Source organism: Cyclopterus lumpus, chromosome 17 (assembly GCF_009769545.1).
Source record: "Cyclopterus lumpus isolate fCycLum1 chromosome 17, fCycLum1.pri, whole genome shotgun sequence".
Classification (NCBI taxonomy): Eukaryota; Metazoa; Chordata; class Actinopteri; order Perciformes; family Cyclopteridae; genus Cyclopterus; species Cyclopterus lumpus.
The window spans coordinates 10,303,165-10,328,745 of NC_046982.1; the positions used below are offsets into that span (position 1 = coordinate 10,303,165).

Consider the following 25,581-nt stretch of genomic DNA (forward strand, 5'->3'; position numbering starts at 1 on the left):
ACCCTGTGACCTGCCTGCTGGTATAGCGTTACAGTATTCCCATTTCCAGAAGCTAGGGCAAAAGATCCCTAAAATTAGCAGGGTAAGTGCCCTGTCTCCAACGCTGCCCTGCAGCAGTGACGTTAATTGCACTCTATTTATACCTGAAGAGTGCAAGACTCAGAAAGATCAAGTTTCTGTTATGCTTTATTTCAGTGCCCTCAAGTTTATGTGAGCAATGGAAAGCCCATATTTGGTATAAAGAGCTGGTATTTATTTAATATATATATATATATATATATATATATATATATATATATATATATATATATATATATTCTGCTAGTAGCACTTTGTATGCGTCTTCCACTTTCAAAATAAGCAAATTGCATGTCTTTGGCTGCTGGCAGGGTCTTTTATGTCTTTCATGCGTCCATTTCAATCCATCTAAATATGTAATGATGATCTAAATAAAGCCAACGTTGCCATTGTAAGCAACAGCACTCACGCTAAAGAACTAGTGACAAACCAGAGCAGAGAAAGATAAATCCTTTTCAATTTTCAGATAGTGCCTAGTTTTCAAATCACAAACAATTCAACATACAATTTTCCAACTTGTAGAAAAGACACAGCAAAACTAATATCACCCACACATGCAAGCACACAAACAATATGTTGCGATACTGAATTTTATTCAAGTATCTCTAACTCACTTTGTTCTTGAGTTATCATCGGTTAAACAAATCAGTTGCGAGAGAGAAAGGCAGAGACAGTTCATAGCCTCAATGTTCAGGATTTAGAGCCTCTCCTTTCAACTTGGTGGTGCCTAGCACAGACAGACAAATAAAACATTCATGATAACGCAAGATAAACAAAATAGAGACCATTAATGGTAAGACTAAGACGCAGGAACGACCGATCCATTTCTGTGCACTGCATCTGAGGTTAAAGGGAGAAATCACTACAAAAGAGAATCGACACATGATTTACGGACAGTTTACTTGAGGATTTCCCCCACAGATACAAACAAGGGGCTCAAGGTCTGTCCATCTCTTCACAATATGTCTTAGTTCTGATGCTGCGTCTTCTTTGCCTGAGTAAATTGGATATATCAGTTGATGTTGTCACTAACCAGAATAGAGGGATGTAGGCACACTTTAGGCTTGAGTTTGGAATTGTTCATTCGGACATAGACAGAAATGCGAAGAAAACATTTGTTGTTTATGAGTTCAGGAGAAACCAATTAATTGTCAATGAAGCAGCCCCGGGTTTGAGCCATTATCATGTTAAGATAAATAAGCATGTCAAACTGAAGGATAATCCCATGTGAAATCGGTTTATGTAGTGAATTATTGCTTGAAAAACGTGCCTCTAATGGGCATATCACAAACTGCATGTGGAGCTACTCAAAGGGATGCCACGGACGTTCTGGATCTTCTTCATGTGAGTCTCCACTTTACTTCTGCTTAGTATTAGGAAGATAATACGTTGCTTTCCATTTTGCCACCAATACAGACTGTAACAGAACATGGCTCCATGGCTGACATTTGGCACAGTGAGTTCAAACACCTTCCTATATCAAAGAAACATAACAGATGGTATACAGAAAGTCAAGTAGAATCAGCTAAAATGACCAGCAAGCAAGTTTCTTCAAATCCCTCCTTTTCTTAATGAATTTGCAGAAGAAAAACAGAAAAGAAACAAGTGAGCTACCATATTCCCTCTTCATTTTTCATTCATGTTATCTGGCTAGTTTGTTCAGATAAATCCAGTATCACTAAAACTCATCTTGCATACATCCCAGCCACCAAACACACACAAGCACCATCATACTGTAAGTCTCCTTTTAACCGGGACAACATAAAAAAAGGGGGGACAATGCATTAAAGTCAATTTCAACCAACTTTGAATAGCAGTAGAAATCAACAATCACTTTGTATGTGACTTTGTGTTAGAATTTGGCGATAACTGACCAGATCTCAGCGAGAGATTTGTATCTGGATGTTTATTGCTATAGCGAGGTCTGATACAAGGTTGGTGAGGGCCGGGAGCAAAGCAAAGGCCGAAAGGAGACAGCGATGGGGAGAAGGAGGCTTGTGGCAGGTCACAGTAAGATATGGGGGACAACAGGAAGCAGGAAGTGTAGTGCAGGGGTGCCTCAGCATGGGACAGTAGTGGACGTCAGTGCAGTTCAATGAAAGCCTCCATCTCCTCAGAGATGAGTCCCCTGTAGGGCAGTCTGTGCTTTTCAATTGCACGCGCCGCCAGGCACTGAAGGGTGACATAGTTCAGTGGGGAGAGGGCCGGGTGCCCACCGCTCTGCTCATCCAGCAGCTCGTAGGCCGTCTTCCTGTGTGCATTTGTGGCATCGAAGTGAGCCCCAGCCTTCATAAGTAGTGCCATAATCTCTGGACAACCGTTGTTACTAGCGATGTGCAGAGGCGTATTGTTTTCACTGTCACGTGAATCCACGTCTGCGCCACACTCCAGGAGCAGCGCTGCCACCGCCTGGGAGGGGAAGCGGCCGACAGGGTAGCGGCCGACAGAAGTGGTTTCCTTGTCGACAGCCATGTGGAGAGGAGTAAAGCCGCTGCGACCTCGAGGGTTCAGCTTGAGCAGACGGTACACTGTGTGCTTCTTCTGATGCTCCTGCTCGGGGCTGCACTCCAGCCTCTCCAGTAGAAAAATGAGGTGCAGGATGATGGAGATAGCTTTGGTGAATTGAGGAGCCTCGGGAGGGTTGTCCCTCTGCGCCACAGCTCTCTCTACCTCCCTCACACTTTTCCCCAGCACAGTCATCAGATCGTGAAAGGTGACACGGGTTGACAGGGTGCCTTTGGCCCGGTCTTGAAGAACAAAAGAGAAAAGCTCAGCAAAAGACAGGAAACTGGAGGCGGTCATGGGACTGAGAGGGTCCAGGTTGCTCTGCTGCATGTCTAAAGCATATTTCCAAAGGCTGATGCAGCGTTCAAAGTTGCCCGAATCAGCGTACACAGCTCCCCTGTAGCGAATGTAATAAGAGGTGTCTGGGTGGGACGGGCCCAGGATGCGCTCTCGAACCAACAAAGCCTGCATCCTCATTTCATCAGGGTCTGTGATCAAAGCTTCCAGCTCCTCTGCAGTGCTCACCTCCTGTGCACAGCCATAGGCAGGGATTGGAGGACCAGGTGGAGGCTTGGCCAGGGGTCCAGCTTTGTCCCCTGGTTGCCTCAGCTCCATCGCCCTTCTCCAGTACCGCATCGCCCCCAAGAGATCCCGCTTCTTGTCCACAAAAGTAGCCCCAAGGAGTTCAAGTGCATCGATGCGTTCCTCTCGGGAGGTGCGAGGCTGGTGGGCGAGATACTCTACGATGTTGGTGTGGCCTGTGACACTCGCAGCGAGGAGTGGGGTCATTCCGTAGCCATCTCTCTCCATGCGAGCGCTGCACTTCAGCAGCATCTTCATGATGTCCAGACTGCCCGACTCCGCACAGTCGTGGAGGGCGGTGTTTCCCTTCACGCTCTTGCGGTTGACGTCGGCGCCGCGGTCTAGGAGGAACTTGGCGATCTCCTTGTGGCCCTTGTAACAGGAGATCATGAGGCAGGTGTGGCCGTGGCGGTTGGCCACCTCCATGTCGGCTCTGTGCTCCACCAGGTAGCGGACGATCTCCAGGTGGCCGTCAAAGCAGGCAGCTCGGAGCGGCGTGGAGTTCGTTAGCGTCGCGTTGTTCACCGAGGCGCCGTGTTTCAGGAGCGTCTTGACCACCGGGAGGTGACCGGCGGCCGAGGCTGCCCACAGCGGCGGAGCCCCCTCGATGGTCTCGCCGTCAAAGTTCACCGCCCCGCCGAGTTCAACGTGAGCTCGGCAGTGTTCGAGGAGGTAGTCCACCACCTCTAGATGTCCGTACCGAGAGGCGACCAGCAGCGGGGTGCCTCCCAGCGTTTTCTCCTCGGCTAGAGCCTCCAGCTCCTCTGGACTTTTGTTGCTCAGCAACTTCTGGATAAGTTTCAGCTTACCATCTCTGGCCGCGCTGAACACCGCCGTCGGTACGTCCATGTTACAGGCTCGGTGCGGCCGACCCCATGACCACTCGTTTACGGACGACTTTGTTTTAAAAAGCAGAGAGCTGAACTCTTAGTTTGGAATCGGTTTCTAGCTGGCATCTTTCTGCCATTTTGAGGGTGCTGTCAAGATGGCGTTTGTGTTGTTTGACAGGTCTATGTTTACGATTGTAGCGAGGCATTGTGGGTGACGTAGTTTGGACGGAACTCCTCCGTGCCGGAGCGTTGGGTGTTGTGCGTTTAAAGAGAACTACATTTCCCATGCACCGTGGGGTTTAAATGACCTATCAGCTGATGGGTTCGTTTGTTATGGTTGTTCCGACCGCCTCGGACAGAGAGAGCCAGCTGGTACCCGGTTCACACAATGAATGCACCACCAGTAAGTGGTACACTGCTCCGTGGAAGTGGAAGGCTGGTTCCCATCATCGTGGAAACGTAACAGAGAGGAATTGTTATGGACATCCCTGCAAAGGACATCCACACAATCCCACAATAATGCATGGTTACTTGGAAATCAACACATATATTTTTTATAATGTCATTGTGTTGTCTTATCCCAAATAGATATTTGAAACTCACATGCCAAAGAGTGGCAAAACAATGTTGTTTCTTTCCACGATGACAAAGACAAATGTGTTTTGCTCATTTTACAACATTTACCTTATTTACATGAACAGAAAAGTGTGTCTTTGTAATTTATTTTAAAGTCACACTAAAAACTATCAACTATACCAACTGCCGTGTCTGGCCATCCTTTTCAGTCTTGTGTCTACATTATAGAGGCTGAAGGAAAGCTCAAATCAACAACACAGGCAGAGGGCTTCCGGGGGCCCTGCATTGTGAGCACACAGCTCTCAACAGCACCAGGCCTCTGCAGTCATGTCACATTAATAGGGTTGTGAATAACAAGATGGCTACTTCAATTCAATTCAGTTTATTTTGTATAGCCCAATATCACAAATTACAAATTTGCCTCAGAGGGCTTTACAATCTGTACACATACGACATCCCTGTCCCAGGACCTCACATCGGATCAGGAAAAACTCCCCAAAAATAACCTTTGACAGGGAAAAAAGGGAAGAAACCTTCAGGAGAGCAACAGAGGAGGATCCCTCTCACCGGATGAACAGAAGCAATAGATGTCATGTGTACAGAATGAACAGCGTTACAAAGTTACATAAACACATTCCATGAATATGACAATGTATGAATGGAACTCCAATCCATGAAACAGAAGGAGGTAGAGAGGAGGGGGGGCGGGGCGCATCAGCAGGGCCACGGAAGGAGGCCGGCTCACCAGGCATCAGACACCTCCAGGTCCAATGGACACTGAGACGTGAAGTCACAACGACTCTGGGGAGGAAGCAGAGTTAATAAGGTGCAATGGAGAGATGTAGATTCATCCATAAGGAGAGAGAGAAGAGGAGATAGGTGCTCAGTGTATCCTAATACATCCCCCAGCAGCCTATAAGCCTATAGCAGCATATCAAGGGGCTCGACCAGGGCAAACCTGATTCAGCCCTAACTATAAGCACTATCAAACAGGAAAGTCTTAAGTCTATTCTTGAATGAGGTGACTGTGTCTGCCTCCTGGACTGAAAGTGGAAGCTGGTTCCATAAAAGAGGAGCTTGATAACTGAAGGCTCTGGCTCCCATCCTACTTTTTAGGACTCTAGGAACCACAAGTAGCATTTAGTGAGCGCAGCTCTCTAGTGGGGCAATATGGTACTACAAGCTCCTTAAGATATGATGGTGCATCACCAATCAAGGCTTCGTAGGTGAGGAGAAGAATTTTAAATGTGATTCTTGATTTCACAGGGAGCCAGTGCAGAGCAGCTAATACAGGAGTAATGTGATCTCTTTTCTTAGTTTTTGTGAGTACACGAGCTGCAGCATTCTGGATCAACTGGAGGGACTTAAGAGACTTATTAGAGCAGCCTGATAATAAGGAGTTGCAGTAATCTAGTCTGGAAGTAACAAACGCGTGAACCAGCTTTTCTGCATATTTTTGAGACAAGATGTACCTGATTTTTTAAATGTTACATAGATGAAAAAATGCAATCCTTGAGATTTGCTTAACGTGGGAGTTAAAGGACAAGTCTCGGTCAAAGATAAGGCCGAGATTCTCTACAGTGGTGTTGGATGCCAGGGCAATGCCATCTACAGAAACCACATCACCAGATAATTGATCTCTGAGGTGTTCAGGGCCCAGTAAAATAACTTCAGTTTTGTCTGAGTTTAACATCAATAAGTTGCAGGTCATCTATGTTTTTATGTCTTTAAGACATTCTTGAATTTTAGCAAGCTGGTTGGTCTCCTCTGGTTTGATCGATAGATATAATTGATTATCGTCTGCATAGCAATAAAAGTTTATGCATTGTTTCCTGATAATATTGCCCAAAGGAAGCATATATAAGGTAAATAAAATTGGTCAAAGCACAGAACCTTGTGGAACTCCGTGATTAACGTTGGTGGTCATTGAGGCTTCATCGTTTACAAATACAAATTGAGATCGATCTGATAAATAGGATTTAAACCAACTTAGTGCGGTACCTGAAATGCCAATCGACTGATCCAGTCTCTGTAATAGGATGTCATGATCAATGGTGTCGAACGCAGCACTAAGGTCTAATAATACCAGTACGGAGATGAGTCCTTTATCTGATGCAATTAGGAGGTCATTTGTAATTTTCACCAGTGCTATCTCACTGTATCCTGTGTTAGTTGCATAGTGGTTTTGCAACCAAAGTCATTTATTTTCCTTCGTGGTACTGGGCCATTCAAATAGCACATAACTATAATATCTTTAGAACCCTGATGTTAAAAAGGGGATGAGATACATCTATCAAATACACATAAAAATAGTAAGATGGAAACATACAGTACGTGATTGATCTGAACATCTTCTAGCGTCTTGAAAAGATCACATTACTCTATCCTCATATGCAAAGCCAATGGCCAGAATTTTTATTGATTATTGACATGCATGATGCTGTGCATGAGCAATGGACAGTGGAATGTTGATATTTACTTTTTCTTCGGTATCTATGCACATGAAAAATAATCCACTTACTTTCACATTCATAGATGCAGTGTGGCATGCATATCGAAGCTGTTGATGAGAGTTGAGCAGTGAAGTAGGATTAGAATATGCTACGAATTCATTGAATAAGTTCACTATAGGAACTTATTCAATAAGGATATGAAAACTGGAGTAATGACATGACACCTCTGCTTGCCTGCAGCCTCACAAAGATCTGGATGGCAGTCATTTTCATTTTTTAAAACAATTTGTCTGTTCTTTTCATAGAATATATAGTATGTATTCTTAAAATGAATTCAAATAAATAGATCGATTTAAACAATGTAACAGTGGTCATGTACAAAGTAACTTCAACATCAAACTACAGAAGAGTCCATTATCACTTTGCTGGCTGTGTGATATGGCTTTGTAAAAAAGCAGATGTAATCTTTTTTTAGCATGAGTGATTGGTGAATTTGAAAGTACCTGGGTTGCATCACAAGTATAACTTTGGCAAAGCCTCTTCATCAGCTCAATATCCCAAAGAGAGCCATGAAAATGGCATAATAACAAGCTCAATGTATCTAATGACAGAGTACGAGTGTTTTTACTTAATCAGTAACCCAACAACTGTCATCAGATTAGCATTATAAAGTTTACTTGATTCTGATTGATGCACACATATTGGTCCATCCCACTTCAAACCACGAAGAAGAGCGCAGAGACAAACAGATTAGACATCAATAATCAAAACTGTTCTCACTTTGGCAGGAAATCCTGTCTTCATGTTATTGAAGACAGGACTTTTAATTATTAATAGTAAGATGTTGATTGAGAAAATGTGTTTTCAGAGACTATCTTTGAAGAAGAAAAAAAGTTGATTATGGTTATAGGCAGATGTTTTGCTTAATTCAGAGAATATTAGACAATCACTCTTTAAAAATGTGCCTCGCCAATTCTACAAAAGGAAACATATTGACTTAATTTCTCTTTTTATTTCTACGTTTTGTGGCAAATGCATTTTCTTTAATCTCACAGATGAGTGTGTCCCACATGGATGCTTGTTATGGATTATTTCAGTGCTTTATAAGCAAATGGAGATAATAAACTGGGGAGCTTTTTTTTAATGAAATGCATTTTTCTTTCCTTTTCAGATTCAGAGGAGCGCCTGTCCCCGTACAGACACAACAGACAGCCCATCAGTCAATTCAAAGTTGGCAGAAATAGTTTTGCTCGGGCATCGTGAGGCGTCAATCTGATGTTTCACCAGTAGAGGAGGCATAAGATCCACACTTGGCTCATGCTCTTCATTGCTCAGGACCAGCACTGCATTGACAGATGTATGAGTGTGGACTCCAGTGAATGTTTTAGGTATTCTAGGTATTGAATATATAAATCAAGATATAGCCGCAATCTACAGATTCATTATATCTAGAGCAGGAGAATGCGTGCCAACATTTGTTTCAGGGGCTTCCATTTGACCTCCTACCATGCTTAATAACTATTTCAACCTCGTTGGAGCACAGCCTGAATAGGGAACATGTTTTTAAAATTAAACAGGGAGTTTGAATGCACAGAAAGACAATAATATGTGCTGAGATTTAGTATTAAAAGCCTCCCAAATTAAAAGCCTTCCCAGCCGATACTTGATTGCAAAAATGAAAAAAATTGCAAGGTTTATAATCATAGGGTTTGCTCTTGATCCTGCTGAATTATTAGAAGACATAATCACAGAGACAAAGCCGGAGAGTAAAAGAAAAAAACAGTGAGAGTTTAGTATTTTTATTTATACGTTCAAAAACATGTCACTTAACAGTCATATTAACATTACTTCCACTGGCAATTCAAATCAGATTTTCAAATATAAATTATTTCAAGTACATAGAGGCATTATTAGTTTCCACAGGAACGTGCAAAACCCACATGTAATATTACTACATTATTACAAAAGCTCCAGCTCCAGCCTTAACAAGATCATCATTGTATCACAGCTGGTATGATATTGAGCCACATCACAATGCTCATGAGAGAAGGCAACACTTTTTGTAACTCAATACTTCAAGAGAAATCACAAACAAGGACAACGGCTCCACTGTTCACATTGCTAATATACTGGTAAGCATGTAAATAATGGTGGTTTCCACTTGTTTTACCTGGGCAGACCTCTGTAAAGAGGCTGTTGATGGCAACTTGATAAAGTGGGACTTTTATTCTACAGAAGCTTTGTTTTTTTGTCCATTGATTTACATAACACAGTGTGCAAGATACAACATGCTTTCCCTTGCCCAGTATTTATAAGATATGATCAGTGGGATAAAAACGTAGCCAGAGAAGAAAGAGCCCTCAAGATGTGGAGCTGCTTGTTTTGAAACAAGTCTTGACAGGGACTCCCTAGAGGCCTGCGAGCAGCTCACTGAGCAGCACCTCCCTTTCTCCGAGAAGCACATTTCTCCTCAGACTGGTTCCTTTGTTCACTACTTTTATCTTCATGGTCAGACACTTTACTTGTGTCTGGGGCAGCGCATCAAAAAAAAAGTCCTCGTTGAATACTGGATTCCTGCTGTTCTTGACGATGGTGCTCCTCTGTTTCTGTTGCTTGCCAGGGTTCAGGTAGAGTGCTACACAACAGTTGATGCTTTTCAAGTCAGTCTGCCGGTCGTACAGGGCCTCGGCTGTGAGCACACGCACCCTCAGCCGAGCGACCTCTGGGTCGTAGTGGGTGCTCAGCCTCAGTGTTCCCCCCTTGTGGAGATTGATGGTGTGCTCACGCTGCAGAAGGTCCGACGCTGTGCCCCCCCGGCCTCTGCCTTTATATGCACGGAAGGCGGGAGAGGGAGGGCAGCGCATGTGGCGGCGCTGCATGTTGGGGCTGTTGTCTGCTGAGCTGCATTCATCAGTGGAGAGAGAACTGTGGCGTGCCAGTGAGCGCTTGGCACGAGATACCTTGAGGGAGGGAGAGAAAAAACAAAAGCAACAGGTTAAAACACAGAAGGAAGCCCCAGTGTGAATCGAACAAGAAAAATATGTTTTTACACCGCTCACCTTGGCGTGTGTCTCCTGGGTAATGGAGCGGAGGAGGGAGGCAGAGCGGGACAGCAGAGGGGAGGTAAAGGGGGACGATTCTGCCGAGGAGCAGGTGTCGCTCTCTCCGCCACTGAAATAGCGGTATGGGTTAGGGTCAGCTGGGGCCAGAAGAGCCCCCCCTTGGAAGTGTCTCTGGGAGTTCGGGGAGGTGAGAGGGCTGCTGGGGTCGCTGTGGAAAAGGCTCTCCTTGCGGCGGGTATGAGGAGACTCCACCAGGGTGGAAAAGCCATACGAGGTCTGAGCCTTGGGGACATAAGGCAGAGACATTGCAGTCTGTGACTGGGGGTCAGCATTAGTGTTGACACTGTCCCTGTCCACAGATCCGGCACCCGGTTCATCAGCACTCTCTATTTGGATGATGTGCCGGTTGGCTGACTTCTGGAGATTGCGTGTGTCCCCTCCCTGCAGGCGCGAAAAGAGGCGAGGGCTGCAGGGGTTCTTGCTGCTCCGAACTCTGGGGCTCTGGCTGCAGATGGCATGGTCAGAAACAGATGGTCGTAATGTGGAGAAGTGCTGAAGTTCCGGGGTTAGAGACTCCTCTGGTGGGCAGCAAATAAGTTTAGGGGGGATGAAGAAATCAGGGATCCTTTCTGGAGTCAGGACGTTGGCATAAACTGAGACAGGAATGGCCTCCATTGTCTGGGGTTGATGGGATTTGGTCTCCACAGAGCTACGGAGCTTCTCCAGCAGCCACATGTCCACTCAGACACTTCTGCTCACACTTAAAACTCTCTGAACAGAAAAGTAATGCATAACGAGGTAAAAACACACATCCAACGATAACAGCAGAATTAGCCCTTTTTGTTGATGTTTGCCTGTTTGGTAATATTGTTGACCAAATAGTATTCCCCCTAAGACATAGCCCTAATATGTGTCTTTCCTTTAGACTGCAGTTGCAAGAAATCCCTTGGACCTGCAATTCAGTGATGGAAAATATAGGAGTAAGCATTTAAGCAGCCAAGAAGCAAACATTGATTTCACAATTCATTTTTCAAAAAATCATCTAAGTATTTCCAAAGAGCAGTTTAATTAAATGTCAAATCAATAAACAAATATAAACAACATAGTATATCATCTTCTCTAATTGTGCTATTGCGATTTGTTTCATCTCAAACAAAGTCAACGTTTTCAACAAATCAAATTACAATTATTTGTTCTCATTAAAATCACTTCAAGTTGTTGGAATTCGAATTGCTCAATGAAAGACTCCAATTAAATGAGCCAAGGCAAATCTGCGAAAAATCGGAGCTTTTTTTTTGAGGAAAAACTTTTTTTCTGAACATGAACATGAAATATAAACCCACCTGTTGGCTGTAGAACTCTTGTCCTCCGAGGAATGGATCGCGTCTGCAGCCTCAAGCGCTCTGCGCGTAAATTGGTGAATTCTCCCGTCAGTCGAAGTGTGATCCAGAGCGCTTGCCAGCAGGAAAAAGCTGCGAGAGCACACTCTCCTTTTATATTCCGGGGGTCTCTGACTTCTGAGCCAATGAGAAGGTTGTGGAAGCTTGCCATTATATTTACCATAACCCCCCCCCCCCCCCCCCCCCAACACACACACACACACACACACACACACACACACACACACACACACACACACAAATGATGTGTCTTTCCCATCTCACGCCTCATTGATTTTTAAAGAGAGCATCACGGTGATTTTAATTGGCGTTCACGTGACATCTGGTCTCTGATGTATTGTTATCTCCCTATAACATGGAGCAAACAGACAGGCACCTTCGTTGTATTTCCTGCTAGCAAACTGGTGGTGATGATGATGATGATGATGATGATGATGATGATGATGATGATGATGATGTTGAGTGACAATATGCTGTTGTCATGTCCACCATCAACTCATTTACCAATTATAGTGTAATACAAAGCGTTGGTCTTTACACTAATAGGATTGTGTGCAGGCAGTGGGCAAAATAAAGTAAATACATATAGTTGAATTATCATTATGCCTTGGTTTTAAAACTTGTCCATGCTGCAGTTCGCACACAGCTCTCGGCTCCCCCAAATAAAGCCTATAAATCATTACAGCTTGTCAGAATTGGAACAAAGAAAAGAGCTCACATCATGCCTGCTGTGAAGTCCCTACACTTACTACAAGTTAGTTGTGGGATAGTTTCTTAAACTCCCGTTGTTAACTCTTCTCATGTGTCCCTCGTTGAGCGCCTTGTTCAGACTCTCAGCTGCTCGCTGACAGAGACGTGTGGCCGAGCGGCTCTTTGGACCCATTCTCTGGAACAGTTCATCTGGACTGCAGCTCCCTTTGCAAGACGTGCTCGTATCTCTTCTGAGCTTTTTTGAGCTGAAACAGATAGTCAAGTAATCCATCAGCTGATCCACAGAAAATTAATACTCAACTATTTTGATAATGGATTAACTGTCTTGTTTCAACTTCTTAACTGTGTTCTTTCTTTTGTGTGACAAACTGAATATCTGTGTGCTTATTTTCAGATATGTTATAGACCAAATGATTAATCGACTAATCAAGAAAATAATCTGCAGAAAAATTTAGAATGATATGTTTGACACATTTGATGTCATAAAGCACAACCAATCACCTTTGTAGTCTGTATTTTAAAATGCTTACAATTGTTTTGGTTCCCTGCCTTTAACCTTTTGGCAGTACTTTACTTTAACCCCATTCAATCATTTATATTTAAGCATTATAAACATAGTTGTAAACAGATTTAGTGTGAACTAAGTAAAAGTGTAAAAGTAAGTGTTACAGGCCATTTTAAGTGGTTTGTCACTTCAAGCTGCAGCTCTTGTGTGAAAGAAGACTTGACAGCCACTCTATTCCTTTCTGCTGCAGCTCAAACATGCCGTTCCTGGGCGGCAGCTCTAATCACAAAAACTGCTAAATTACAGACTGTGGTTACAGGGGAAGACTATAAAGAAGCACGATAACACAATGAAAAACTGTGCCATTTTCCCATTCATTTGAATGCAATGCCAGCTCAAAAAGATGCACAATGGTGCATAAGGACATGCAACAAGAGCAAAATAAAAGTAATATGGATTGATGAATTGTCTTTCTGTCTGGACCGTTTTGTTTTGGAGAAAGCCAAATAATTCAACCCACAGAGTCTTTTACCAGGTGTTAAACGTGGAGGTGGATCTGTCATGGTATGAGCAGCCATCTCGTAGGAGTCATTTGGACCAGTCAAGATTCATCAGGGTTTCATTGCATTGCATTACTAATATTTGTATAATTAGTTGTTTTTGTTATTATATATATATATATATATATATATATATATATATATATATATATATATATATATATATATATATATATATATATATATATATATATATATATATAGTATATACCACTCATAAGTTTGGGGCTGCCCACTATAGTTCATAATATGAACTAATATGAATATAACCAAAATACTTAGAGCCTTATTGCAAGCACAGTTGTGGATAATAATGATAGGGTCATTTATGCTTATCTGGACTGGAAATCAAATTCAAAATGAAAGAGTATTTGGAAGAGAAAAGGACACATTCATCCCTGGCATGTATCTCTGTGACTACACTTGAATCATTTCATTCTTCTTCTATTCCAAATGTAAATATGACATTTGGTATCTGATATACTCTTTTTTGTCTTTGTTAAAATAGTCAACAAAACAGATTTAGTTATAAATTCAACTAATATTATAAATAAGTTTATAGTTATAAATTGAGAAATATATTACCACAAAAATGACTAAATTCATTGCAAACTAAGACCACACTGCTCTCCTCTCATCAGCAGAATTATTATAGAGTAGTTTGTTTTTAAGTCTCGTCAAAATGTATTTCTATTTCGGATATAAAATAGTGACAACATACATCAAATGCAGGTGTGTGGTGGTTTTACAAAGAATAAAGGTTCTAAATACTTATGCAAATGAGAGCCAATCATTCTATTTCTCATAAAATAGATTGTCGTGATTACAGATTAGTGACGAGCCATTAGACTAGTGCATCAGGGGTATGAGTCATCCACTGGTCTTACCATCATTTAGACATTCGACCAGTCAAGTATTTACTGATTCCACAGAGAAATGTTTAAAACAATCTTCACAATGTGAGTGTGCATTTAATGAACGTACTGTGTGCATGTAATTGGATTTACATTTTTATATTTTCTATAACCATAAAAGCGTTAACATATCTTTGTGATAACTTGATGTAATATTATGAGGATTAATATTATATTACATTACATTACATTACATGTCATTTAGCTGACGCTTTTGTCCAAAGCGACTTACAATAAGTGTATTAAACCATGAGTCCAAACTTATATAAAACAACAACAGGGATCATGGAATGTGATAGTAACAAAATAAAAGGAGTCACTTCATTTCAACGTTTTTGTTACTGCTATTTATTTAACACATTTTTACATATAAATTGTGTACATTTCTAAACTCGATAATTCCAGTGAATTGAGCTGACTTTGTCAGATGTTTTTTTGTCTGTCACAACAATTCAAGATGCTGCAACGTAAAGGAAAGGTGTGTAGCTGAGAACAAAATGGAGGTCAAGATAGATGTGGCAAAGATGGCTGTGTACCAATTAAGGACGCTGGAAGAGGGCGGATAGGAACTGGGGAAGGGGCCATTGCCCCCGGCCATGTTATGCCCCTGGACCTGATTCGTAATCACTGCTGTTGTGATTCCTTCGCAAGATGGTATCTAGTTTAAATCTACCGAGATTTCGGTACTTCAAAATGTTTTGTTCATTGTTTTCCTGCTGCAGCTGCTTCATTTTCAACAGTTAATCATTCTGACCGGGAAGGTTCCTAATTGAGTATATTCATCAAGAGGAGTCAAAGCCCCGTGATTTATAGTAGTTAAATACATTTGATCCTCCCCCTTCATAGCTCAAAAGAGTGAATGGGATTCCTTCTTAATGAATGACTGTATCCAATTAACATGCAACACCTTTATGGCAGCAATCGGAGGAATTAAATTTGCTCCAGTAAGAGTAGGCCTATCTACTGGTGTCGTTTGTTATATTATGAAATCAGCGGTGGTCTTTAACTAATCAGCAACATTACTGTGTCATATGTCTCATGGCATTTCCTCCATGTGGGAGATTCAAATATTAATCAGTGAGTTACAGACACAGTATGAGTGTTGAACATCGCTGTGATCTCTGATCCGTTCTACATCTAAAAATACTCATTGTGAAATAATCAGCACAGTGGTGGTACTATCTTAAAGTGACATTGCTGCTCCATGTTTTACAATATCAATATGTATCAATATCTATAGTAGAATCACTCACAGTTCACACCTCTGACATTACTGGCAGAAATATGAAAATCAAGACAAAAATAGAAGACCATGTGGTTCATTAAGTCAAAGTGCAGTAATGTGAATTGTTATGTCATAGAAGAAAGATAGTCTACAGTATGAACAGGACACAGAGCACACTAGGAACAAATGTTAAAGTCCACCCACGCACTTCAGCAGCATTCCTTCATTAGGGTATATTCACCACTGGATGTATCCCACCTCACAGAGAAAATAGCAGCTCTGTCTCTTTAAATTGGCAATTTTTTTGCACAGTGCCAGAGGTGTGATAGGAGCGAAGGAACCTATTGAATTGGGTAGCCAATGTTGGTGGTTGAATTATCGCAGAAAAACTGAAGAAATAAAAATTAAAATATGTTTAGAATATACAGGCTATGTATACGATGTACATACTGTAGATGCACACTGAATAAATGTACATCGAGTAAGTTCACCGTTTATAACTTCTTCGTTTTCAAGCCAGATCATCCTTGGTCACAGGTCTCAAGTCAGGGGTAGGTGTCGTACAAACAAAAGGTTGATAAGTAATGGTGAACATTTGGTTGCATTGCTTACATTTAGGATGAACATGGTTATTGTTGGCTTGCATGATCCCCTAGCAGCTGGGCCCCAGAGATATTTCCCCTGTAGTAGTAGTGGTCCTACTACATGAATGAAAAACTGCATGAAGCCTGATCATTTGCTTCAAGTGACATCACTTGGATGTAAAGACGACAAGTTTGAAAATGAAAAAACAATTACAATTAGAGTTAGAAAGAAGTGAGCTGACCAGACATCTGTTGCCCACTCCTCATTTCTGCTTAAAGTCACTATCATGTCATACAATTGTATTAATACTCTATATATTTAATCAGAGAGGCGGAAACCTAGAACATTGATTTGATTTGATTGTTTATTAAACCTGCTCAACAGGAATAAACCCAACAGATGATAATAGTTTTAATTAGCCTAAAGAGAATATTCTTTTATTCTGTGGGAAGAAACCTGAGCACCAGGAGTAAACCCATGCGGACAGGGAGAATGGAGGTGTCTCTGTGAGGCTGCAGTGTTAACCCCCTTAATCCCTGCAGCCACTGTGTCGCCTTACGTATTTGGAGAAAGGGGGAGGGGAGGATGGCTGGATGATGGGAGGGAGATGGAGGAGGGGGAGGGGGAAGAATAGGTGGCTACTGATGTTGAACATCACCTGCAGCTTTCTCCAGCTTCCTGTTGTTGTCCTCTTCGTCCTCTTCATCCTTTTCGTCCTCTTCGTTGTCGTCCTCGTCGTCACGCGGTGTGTTGTGGCGATTTCGTCTGAAAATAATGTTCTCCGTCTTCTCCCGTTTGTTTCTTTGCACCTTTTCCTCCTCCTCTTTCTTTTTGTCCTCCTTCGCCTGCATTTTACTGATCATGTTCTCCACCTGGTCTTTCTGTCGGCCATCCTTTTGTCGAAGATGCCTCTGCTCTTTTTTTTCATTTCAAGACAGACGTCTTCGAGGACCTTGTTGTTGGCCATAAGCTGTTAAACTTGAGTCTTCCAGCTCAGACCTTCACTGGCCAGTTCTTCTTGCACCTCTTTGACTTTAGAGTGCTGGCTCTGATGCATCTCGGCCAGTCTTTTCATATCATCCCAAGCTTTTTTAAAGTGGCCTCCAACTGGTTGTTTTTTTTTTTCCACCTTTAAATGTTCGGCCAGAGCTTTGTTGTTGGAGTCCAATGCTTGTTTACTGGACTCCAAGATCTGGTCCTTCTCGTCAAGGTCTTTGGTGTTCTTCAAACAGAGTTTCTTGATCTCTTCCTCAAACTTAGCAACCATCCATCCATCCATCCATTTTCAATACCGCTTATCCTCATTAGGGTCGCGGGGGCGCTGGAGCCTATCCCAGCTGACATAGGGCGAAGGCAGGGGACACCCTGGACAGGCCGCCAGTCCATCAAGGGCACATGTAGGGACATACAACCATTCACTCTCACATTCACACCTATGGGCAATTTAGAGATCAATTAACCTGCAGCATGTCTTTGGACTGTGGGAGGAAGCCGGAGAGCCCGGAGAGAACCCACGCTGCCACGGGGAGAACATGCAAACTCCACACAGAAGGACCGCTCCGACCGGGAATTGAACCCGCGGCCCTCTTGCTGTGAGGCGACAGTGCTAGCCACTACACCACCGTGCAGCCCTAAAACTTAGCAACCATCTCGTTGTAATTCTGGTGGCTGCGGCGCTCAGCGTCCTCCATCTTTTCCTCCTGTAGTTGGAGTTCTTCTTTCAGCTGGCCGAGTTCCACGTCTTTGTGCTCCTGAAGACTCAGCACATTTTTCAACACCTTCTCCGTGACCTCTCCACTCCTCTCCAGGCGGCTTATTTTAGTTAGCTCTTGGTGAACTCTGTGAGAGAAATTCCACTTTTGGATATCCAATTGGATCTTAGATTTCTCCATGTTGCTTAGTTTGTTTTTCAAACTGTAGGTCTCGTTGTAGGCACGAGTCAGCTCAGTTTTAAGTTCCTGTTCGCCGGAGGAAGGTGCTGGACGGTCCAGGGGATCAGCGGCCTTGAATCCCTCCTTCTTCCTAATGTCCACAGCACCAAAGGTGGCTTGTGGCTGCTTGGCGTGGTGGACCTAATAATACACGATAATGTCAAAAGCTTTCAGTCTGAGTCGTGGCCTCCACTCGGAGATTAGAGGATGGAAGTGAGTTGAGTCACGTTAATACAGGAGGATCAGATTGAGTTTGTAAAAAATCCAAACCCTTACCATTGCCACAGTACAATATTCACTACATGTGAATAGGGAAGGTAGCACTTTGGTAGCACTCAGTAGCACTTAAATGTCTCTTACTGATAGCACTTGGTAGTTTAACTTTATTGAAGAAATTGTACTTGCTTGATTCTTGTTGTTCTGAGTTTGGACTCATGGTTTAATGCACTTATTGTAAGTCGCTTTGGATAAAAGCGTCAGCTAAATGACATGTAATGTAATGTAATGTAATGTAATGTGAAGAATATTCTGATGGATATTACCTAACACACAATATATCCACATATCCACACTGCACTGCACGAAAGAAAGGCATTTTTTAAAATTGTTTTATGGTTTTATGCATTGTGATTAATATTACATTTATAGTTGATTATACATGGCTATATATGTACTAACTCTAACCCCAAAATATATTTGATTGCATTTGTTTTCTAACTGAACATTAACATGACATTTGCTTTTCTTTGTTTCTGCTAATATCACTTGCTGCACATGTGGAGGATCATGCTTGTAAGTGTCTCAGTGAGAATAGACTATTTAATTCATTCTGCTTCCACACTGATATCCTCTTTATGGCTCAGAGACAACCCACCCAGCTGGTTAGGGGACACCAGGCACTGAGGTAAACAAATACCAAACACACACACATCTAATGAGAGAGTGGATCCTGCGTTGCTTTTGAGTTATGATGATACATGTGTTTGAGGATTAACACATATACAGACCATCAGACCAGAAGCCATGAGTGTACATAGCACAAGTAAACACGACAAACAGAAAAAAAGAGGAGACAGATGGAGAGGGGGTGAAGACGGTACAAGATGGAGTATGTACAAAGTGAAGACAGGACCTGTACCATCTGTAAAACAGTTGCCTACAAGAGAAGGAAATGAGAACAACAAAAACACACACAAAGGAGTAAGTCATTTACTTAAATGTGTCAGTCTGAGCACATTAAACGCATAAAGCAGATGTTCTCAGCTCAGTTAGAATAATTAAAATCCTCTGAAGGCACAGCTTCCAGCAACAGCTTCTTCCCCTAATTTTATTCAAATTGCTCATTAAGTTTAAAAAACATGTGGACGAATCCTGCCTGAAGTTCACATTTTGATAATATAATGGTAAACAAACTGTAATTTGCACAAACTTTAGAACATATTCAGATTTACCTTGCATGGTTTCAGACCTTCACTGAAAGTAATACAGTGGACATATAGAGGAAAGTACACAGGGAAATAAATACAGAACCTATGAGCAGGAGACTTCCCTTTAGATAAATCCTATAGCTTAGCGCAGGAACTCTGAGTTTACATCCGATGTGTGTGCGGGACGTCATAAAGTTTCCCCTTTTTTTCCCCATTCGCCCTCATCCACATGCAAACAGGCAGGATGAACACAAAGTAAGATCACCTAAGACAAACCCTTTCTTATCCCCATCAGTCACAACAGAGTGAACCTGCTCACAAGCAGACATTAAGCTCTCCCTCACTGTGCAGGAAATAACTGTTCCACGCTCCAACTCTATTTATACAATACTATATGCCTACAGCTTATATGAGATCATTCATATGGGGCAATCAAGTATGCCACATACTGAATGACATTACAGGGGTTGTGTGCAGTAAACTTGTGATATTTCAACTACATCCAGCACATAATAAAGTAACACCTGATGCTGGCTTTGAAGTAAAACTGCAAGCATCAACAAAACAAAATTGCAGGTTAAAATAAATGTATGTCAGTCTGTTAAATTACCAGTAACACCAACAGTCTTTAAATCATGCCAAGCCACCTGTTTTATGCTAAAAACAATATATATTTTAATATAGTTACTATAATCTTGTTGACTTTCCTCTACTGTCATAGTTGTCTTACATTAAATGTCAAGAATGCAAACCTTTTTTTGCGCTGCTTTCAATCTTTCAGTTACTTCTAGCCTCTTTGGATCAACCCCACCTGCATTCATACTCACGCCTGTGTGTGTGTGTGTGTGTGTGTGTGTGTGTGTGTGTGTGTGTGTGTATGTGTGTGTGTGTGTGTGTTTGTGTGTGTGTGTGTGTGTGTGCGTGTGTAAGTGTGTGTGTGTTTTACAAGCACGTTTTCTCCATCACTGCGTGGCATTTTGACAAGTGGGTGACAATCAAATCTGTCAACATGATGAATCCTTACACAATATGTTGGCAATGAACAGTGTCTCTCCGACAGACAGAGAGAAAAGAAGGGACGACCAAATGGTACACTGTATATTTTTGACAAGAAGATAAACACAACGGCCCGGGTTCATCACCAATACAAATAAATCGATGAATAAATCATGGCAGACACCGATTGGCTCAGGGACAAGAGAAGCTCTATTAGTTAGCTACACAATGACCATACTTCAATAACCGATGAGTTGCTAAAAGACGTCAGATAGTCCAGAGATTACATGAAAGTCATCACACTGAATTTAGTTTTAACATACGAGACAAATAAAAAATGGTCCGATTGTATCTCGATGACATCTGTGGTTTTCTAGATTTTTTTGCTGTTTGTTTTTGTCAGGAAAAGATGTTGTCCTGGATATTGCCTATTTTTAATTATCTCTCTGCTGCAGAAAAAAACACCCTGCTGCCTCTGACTTGGTTGCTCAGCGTCAACACAAAGCCCAAGGGGAGAAGAAGGAAATGGCGTGAGTGAAGTACTCCCGTAATAGGATGAATTAAATGAAACGAGGAACCTTTAGGCTCCTTTATGTAGTCTCCCTCTTGAGTCAATATCCACAATGTTTTGTTTGCCTTTTCTAAGTGCAACATGTGGATGACTCTTTGCCCTGCTTCACCATGAAAATGTGAATGATTGCTGGTATACTATTTATTGTCCGGTACGGAAGAAGTGAAAGGTAAAAGGTAGGGGTGGGCGATACCGGGGAAATCCCTGGTAGGCCGACGGGGTTGGGCTGGTCCAACAGAACATGGCTATCATACAGTCAAGACAAAGAAGCCCTCTTCTGTTCCCTTTGTCTGGCTTTTGCTAATCCCACAGAAAGCAGCTCTTTTATCATTGGCATGTCCAACCTCACACACACACGAAGAGCATGAGAAGAGCCACCTACACAGAGGTTGCGCTGAGGCATATTTCCTCAGATCCTCAAGAAAAATGATCCAGGACCTTCTCATGGGACCTCAGAACGCGCTGGTGGTCCATATGTGCGATGCATTGAGTGGGCCGGTCTGACAGTAACTCACGGGCCACTTCTTTCCCCCAGTCCGCCCCTGACCGCAGGCTCTCCAGAACTTCAATTATGACTATTGATTTGGTTAAGATGACATGGTACCAAGTTATTTATAACCTGAGTTTTAATTCCCAGCGTTTCAGAATTTTGATATTTTACTTTTCTATGTATACAAACATTGCAATCACACATACTATTTACAATGACGTCAGGGAAATGTAAATTAAATTTGAATGAAATAACAGTCTTGCATTTGTCCGTATTAAGCCCACAATTCAAGGATTTATTCACTGCAGGACAAGAACACCTCTGTTTTTGTATTTCCGTGTCTTCTGATGCTAACTTTTTGGGAGAGCTTTAGTCACCGTATCTTTGCACCACATCATGTTTTAGCCATCAAACGCACATTTAAGACCCCTTTTACAGGATTCTTATATTACAACAATTCAACATTCAAAAGTCAGCGAGACAACGTTTTCAACCAATTAATGGAGTTAATATTAACTTAATTAGCAGGCTAGCAAGAACTGATCAAGTCTCGCACAGACAGATAATTACTGCCAATTTGAAGGGATGAATCTCTCAACATTAACTGCGTAACGTGTTATGTGCAGAGCGAGACGGGAACATTTGACAGACAGGCGAACGCAAGAGTAAGTAAGGGGGCTTATTCGATTGTTGAATTGCCCTTTCACCATCGAGAGGCATTACATTATGTCTGATGTGAAGAAGCCTGCACGGTAACAACCCTCTGAAGCATCTTTGACGTGCCGCGTCAAAAGAGAGTGGTCGTCTTTGTACAATGTGTGTGATGTAACAATGAGAGATGTACCTTTCTTCAGCTTGAGACAGAGGTGAAACTCAACTGAGGTGAAATGCTTTGAATGTTACGTTGTATTATTGGCTTGTTGGATGCCCTGACTCATTCACATTAAATGTGTTCTTTGCTGTTCAGTGAGCCTACATTGATCACCATTGTAGAATGATTATTGGTGACTTAAAAACCACCCTACACACTTGACCATCATGGCCCCTGCTATCTTTTTAACAGTGTTTATATACACTTTCAGTGTGCTTGCCCATTATATTTTTTGGCCCACCCAAAGGTGTTCACAATGGCATCCTTGTGGTGAGGGTGTTTAAAATGGAGGAGGACCTAAGGTGGTGAGACAATAACAGGCCACACAGGTTTATTTATATTTGTAACACTCCCACAAACTATAGTTGGAGGCTTCCCAGCCTCCAACTAGCTGGATACAGGTGCCAACAAACTTGGACATCAACAGAAATACATTGTCTTTCTACAGTTTCTTTAATACGAATACAAACATATACAGTATATTGAAGGCTTGATTACAGTTTTAAGGCATGTAAGAAAGCTTGGAAATTCAACAGTGGGATGCAAAGGACCTGTTACTGTGTCATTCTTGTTGTTATGCAAACGATCAGTGTTATGAGCCAATAAAGGATGGACTTTAATGTTGACAGCCACCCACATCGCTCCCTCAGAACTAATCACAAAAAAAATGCTTAATAAAATACACATGATCATCCATCTACAGGTATATACAATATTTGATGTACATATAACATCATTAAAAGGGGAACTATTGGTATGCCTAACAATAGAAGAAGAAGAAGGGTGGGAGACTCTTTTTTCTCTCTGTTGCTAAAGCAACAAGGAGATGTCATGCCCATATACAGCCTACTGGACTGAAACTGAGGGGGGAAGAGAGGAAGATCACATTTACATCCACTATATATCTACTGTGTTCGTTCAAACCTGACATCTCTGGCTGTCAAAGAGCTCCATCTGTCCAGGTTATCATTTATCTGATGTCAACTGTGGACACTTACAGACACAGACGAGTGGGGCACAACTCAAGTGTGTGATTAGCGATGTTCTCCAAACATTTCGAAGTCTGACAATAAAGTGGAAGCCTTTTATTAAAATATGTACTTGCATTTGTTCACTGTGATGAAACTCACCGGCAAACAATTATCCTTTCAATCACATTGTATTTATAGCATGGAAATATAAGACTGGTTATAGCTACAGGAGTGTGCAATTACTCATGTCTCATGGTGTTTGGGTCTAATAGCTTACACAACAGTCCTCATGTCAGTCTAAGCTGATGGCAAGTCTAAGAAGCATCTTTATGACTATTACAATAAAGGTATGAGGATATCATGATATATTGGCTCATTGTGATCACTGAAATGGTGAATTGTGATTTTGTGTGAACTTCAAATAATGGGCTTCCATGTCTCTTTGTGATACCAATGATGCTGCAAGAACAGGTAAAGAACAGATGTCAAGAATAAAAATAAACTGAAAAACATTTTGTTTCTAGATATATTTTGTACTTGCAGCTCGCAGTTTTTTTCCCCGGCATAATTCTGCATCCTCTACCACTGCGTTACAATATATGGGCAGACTACACACACACATATTTATATCAAGTTTATTGCTTTACACTTCATGTCATAGTGAGCATATGGACATCTTTTCTACATAAACAAGCTTACAGACCTCTAATCCACAAAATGACAGCACAGGTGGTTGGTTATGTGCTGAAAAGGTCTCACGGGTCGTTTTGATTACTAAGTGAATTCCTGTAGGAATGTCTAGAAAGGTCTTAGAAGATTGCAACGAGGGTGAATAGAGGGGTGAGTAGAGGGGGCATTTACTGAGACTACTTTCAGACACATCGAGGACGTTAAGGCAGTTCCTTGCACAAAGGCTAATGTGCACGTGTTTTTTGCACTTGTGCATACTTGTGTGCAGGTGGAGGAGGAAGAACCATTAGAGAGATCTAATTTGCTTGTGGAAAGAACTGGAAACACAGCAGGGTGTGGACCTCAAAGAGAGAAAGCACAGGGTGTGTGTGTGGGGGGGGGTTGGCAGAAGAAAAGTGGAGGAGATAAAAAAAGACGACAATGCAATAAGAAAAAGTAACACACTGACATGAAAGAGAAACGCCTCTTTTTTATTACATTACATTACATGTCATTTAGCTGACGCTTTTATCCAAAGCGACTTACAATAAGTGCATTAAACCATGAGTCCAAACTCAGAACAACAAGAATCAAGCAAGTACAATTTCTTCAATAACGTTAAACTACAGAGTACTATCCGTAAGTGCCATTTAAGTGCTACTAAAGTGCTAAACAACAAAGTGCTATCGGTAAGGGACATTTAAGTGTTACCAGAATGCTACTACGGCTCTACCCTCCCTATTCAAGGTATAGTCGAAAAAGATGTGTTTTTAGTTTGCGACGGAAGATGTAGAGACTTTCTGCTGTCCTGATGTCAATGGGGAGCTCGTTCCACCAATGAGGAGCCAGCACAGCAAACAGTCGTGATTTTGTTGAGTGTTTAGCTCGAAGTGAAGGAGCTACAAGACGATTGGCAGAAGCCGAGCGAAGTGAACGAAGTGGGGTGTACGATTTGACCATGTCCTGGATGTAGACCGGACCCGATCGGTTCGCAGCACGGTACACAAGTACCAATGTTTTAAAGCGGATGCGGGCGGCCACCGGTAACCAGTGAAGGTCGCGGAGGAGCGGAGGATTGTGGGTAAATTTCGGGAGGTTGAAGACCAGTCGAGCAGCTGCATTCTGGATGAGCTGTAGAGGTCGAATGGCATTAGCAGGAAGACCTGCCAGGAGGGAGTTACAGTAGTCTAGCCGTGAGATGACCAGAGCCTGGACCAGGACCTGTGCCGCCTTCTGAGTGAGAAGGGGTCGTATTCTCCTGATGTTGTACAGCATGTACCTACAGGAGCGTGTTATTGCGGTAATGTTGGCAGTCAGGGAGAGTTGACTGTCGAGCGTCACTCCGAGGTTCCTGGCAGTCGGAGTCGGAGCCAGCACTGAGTTGTTGAAGTTAATAGTCAGGTCGTGGGTGGGAGAGCCTTTTTCCTGGAAGGAGGAGAAGTTCAGTCTTGTCCGGGTTAATTTTCAGGTGGTGAGCGGACATCCACTGAGCGGACATCCTCAGCTGCCGGCTTCAATCTTGTTGTGAGGCAGCAGGTGAACAGAGGGCTCATGCTATCCCCCTTGTGTTATTGCTGATACACTCATCCCCCTTTTGAAAGCACATCGAGAGCAGAGGTGCAGTGCAGCGGTAGCCAGCAGCACATTACGCGTCTTAATAGTGCTAAAA

The 25,581-nt window shown here is 42.3% G+C and overlaps 2 protein-coding genes across 2 annotated transcripts; both read right to left on the bottom strand.

Annotated features, from left to right (window-relative positions):
- Nucleotides 1-652: 652 nt before the first annotated feature.
- Nucleotides 653-4,166, bottom strand: fem1a (fem-1 homolog a). Its single transcript, XM_034556145.1, has one exon. It carries the CDS (start codon nucleotides 4,012-4,014, stop codon nucleotides 2,161-2,163), a length of 1,854 nt encoding a protein of 617 aa, XP_034412036.1. The 5' UTR covers nucleotides 4,015-4,166; the 3' UTR covers nucleotides 653-2,160.
- Nucleotides 4,167-9,432: 5,266 nt separating this feature from the next.
- LOC117746846 (C2 calcium-dependent domain-containing protein 4C-like) lies at nucleotides 9,433-10,821 on the bottom strand. Its single transcript, XM_034556160.1, has 2 exons — nucleotides 10,084-10,821; nucleotides 9,433-9,984 (listed from the first exon to the last, which is right to left on the bottom strand). Exons 1-2 carry the CDS (start codon nucleotides 10,819-10,821, stop codon nucleotides 9,433-9,435), a joined length of 1,290 nt encoding a protein of 429 aa, XP_034412051.1.
- Between the last annotated feature and the right edge of the window lie 14,760 nt (nucleotides 10,822-25,581).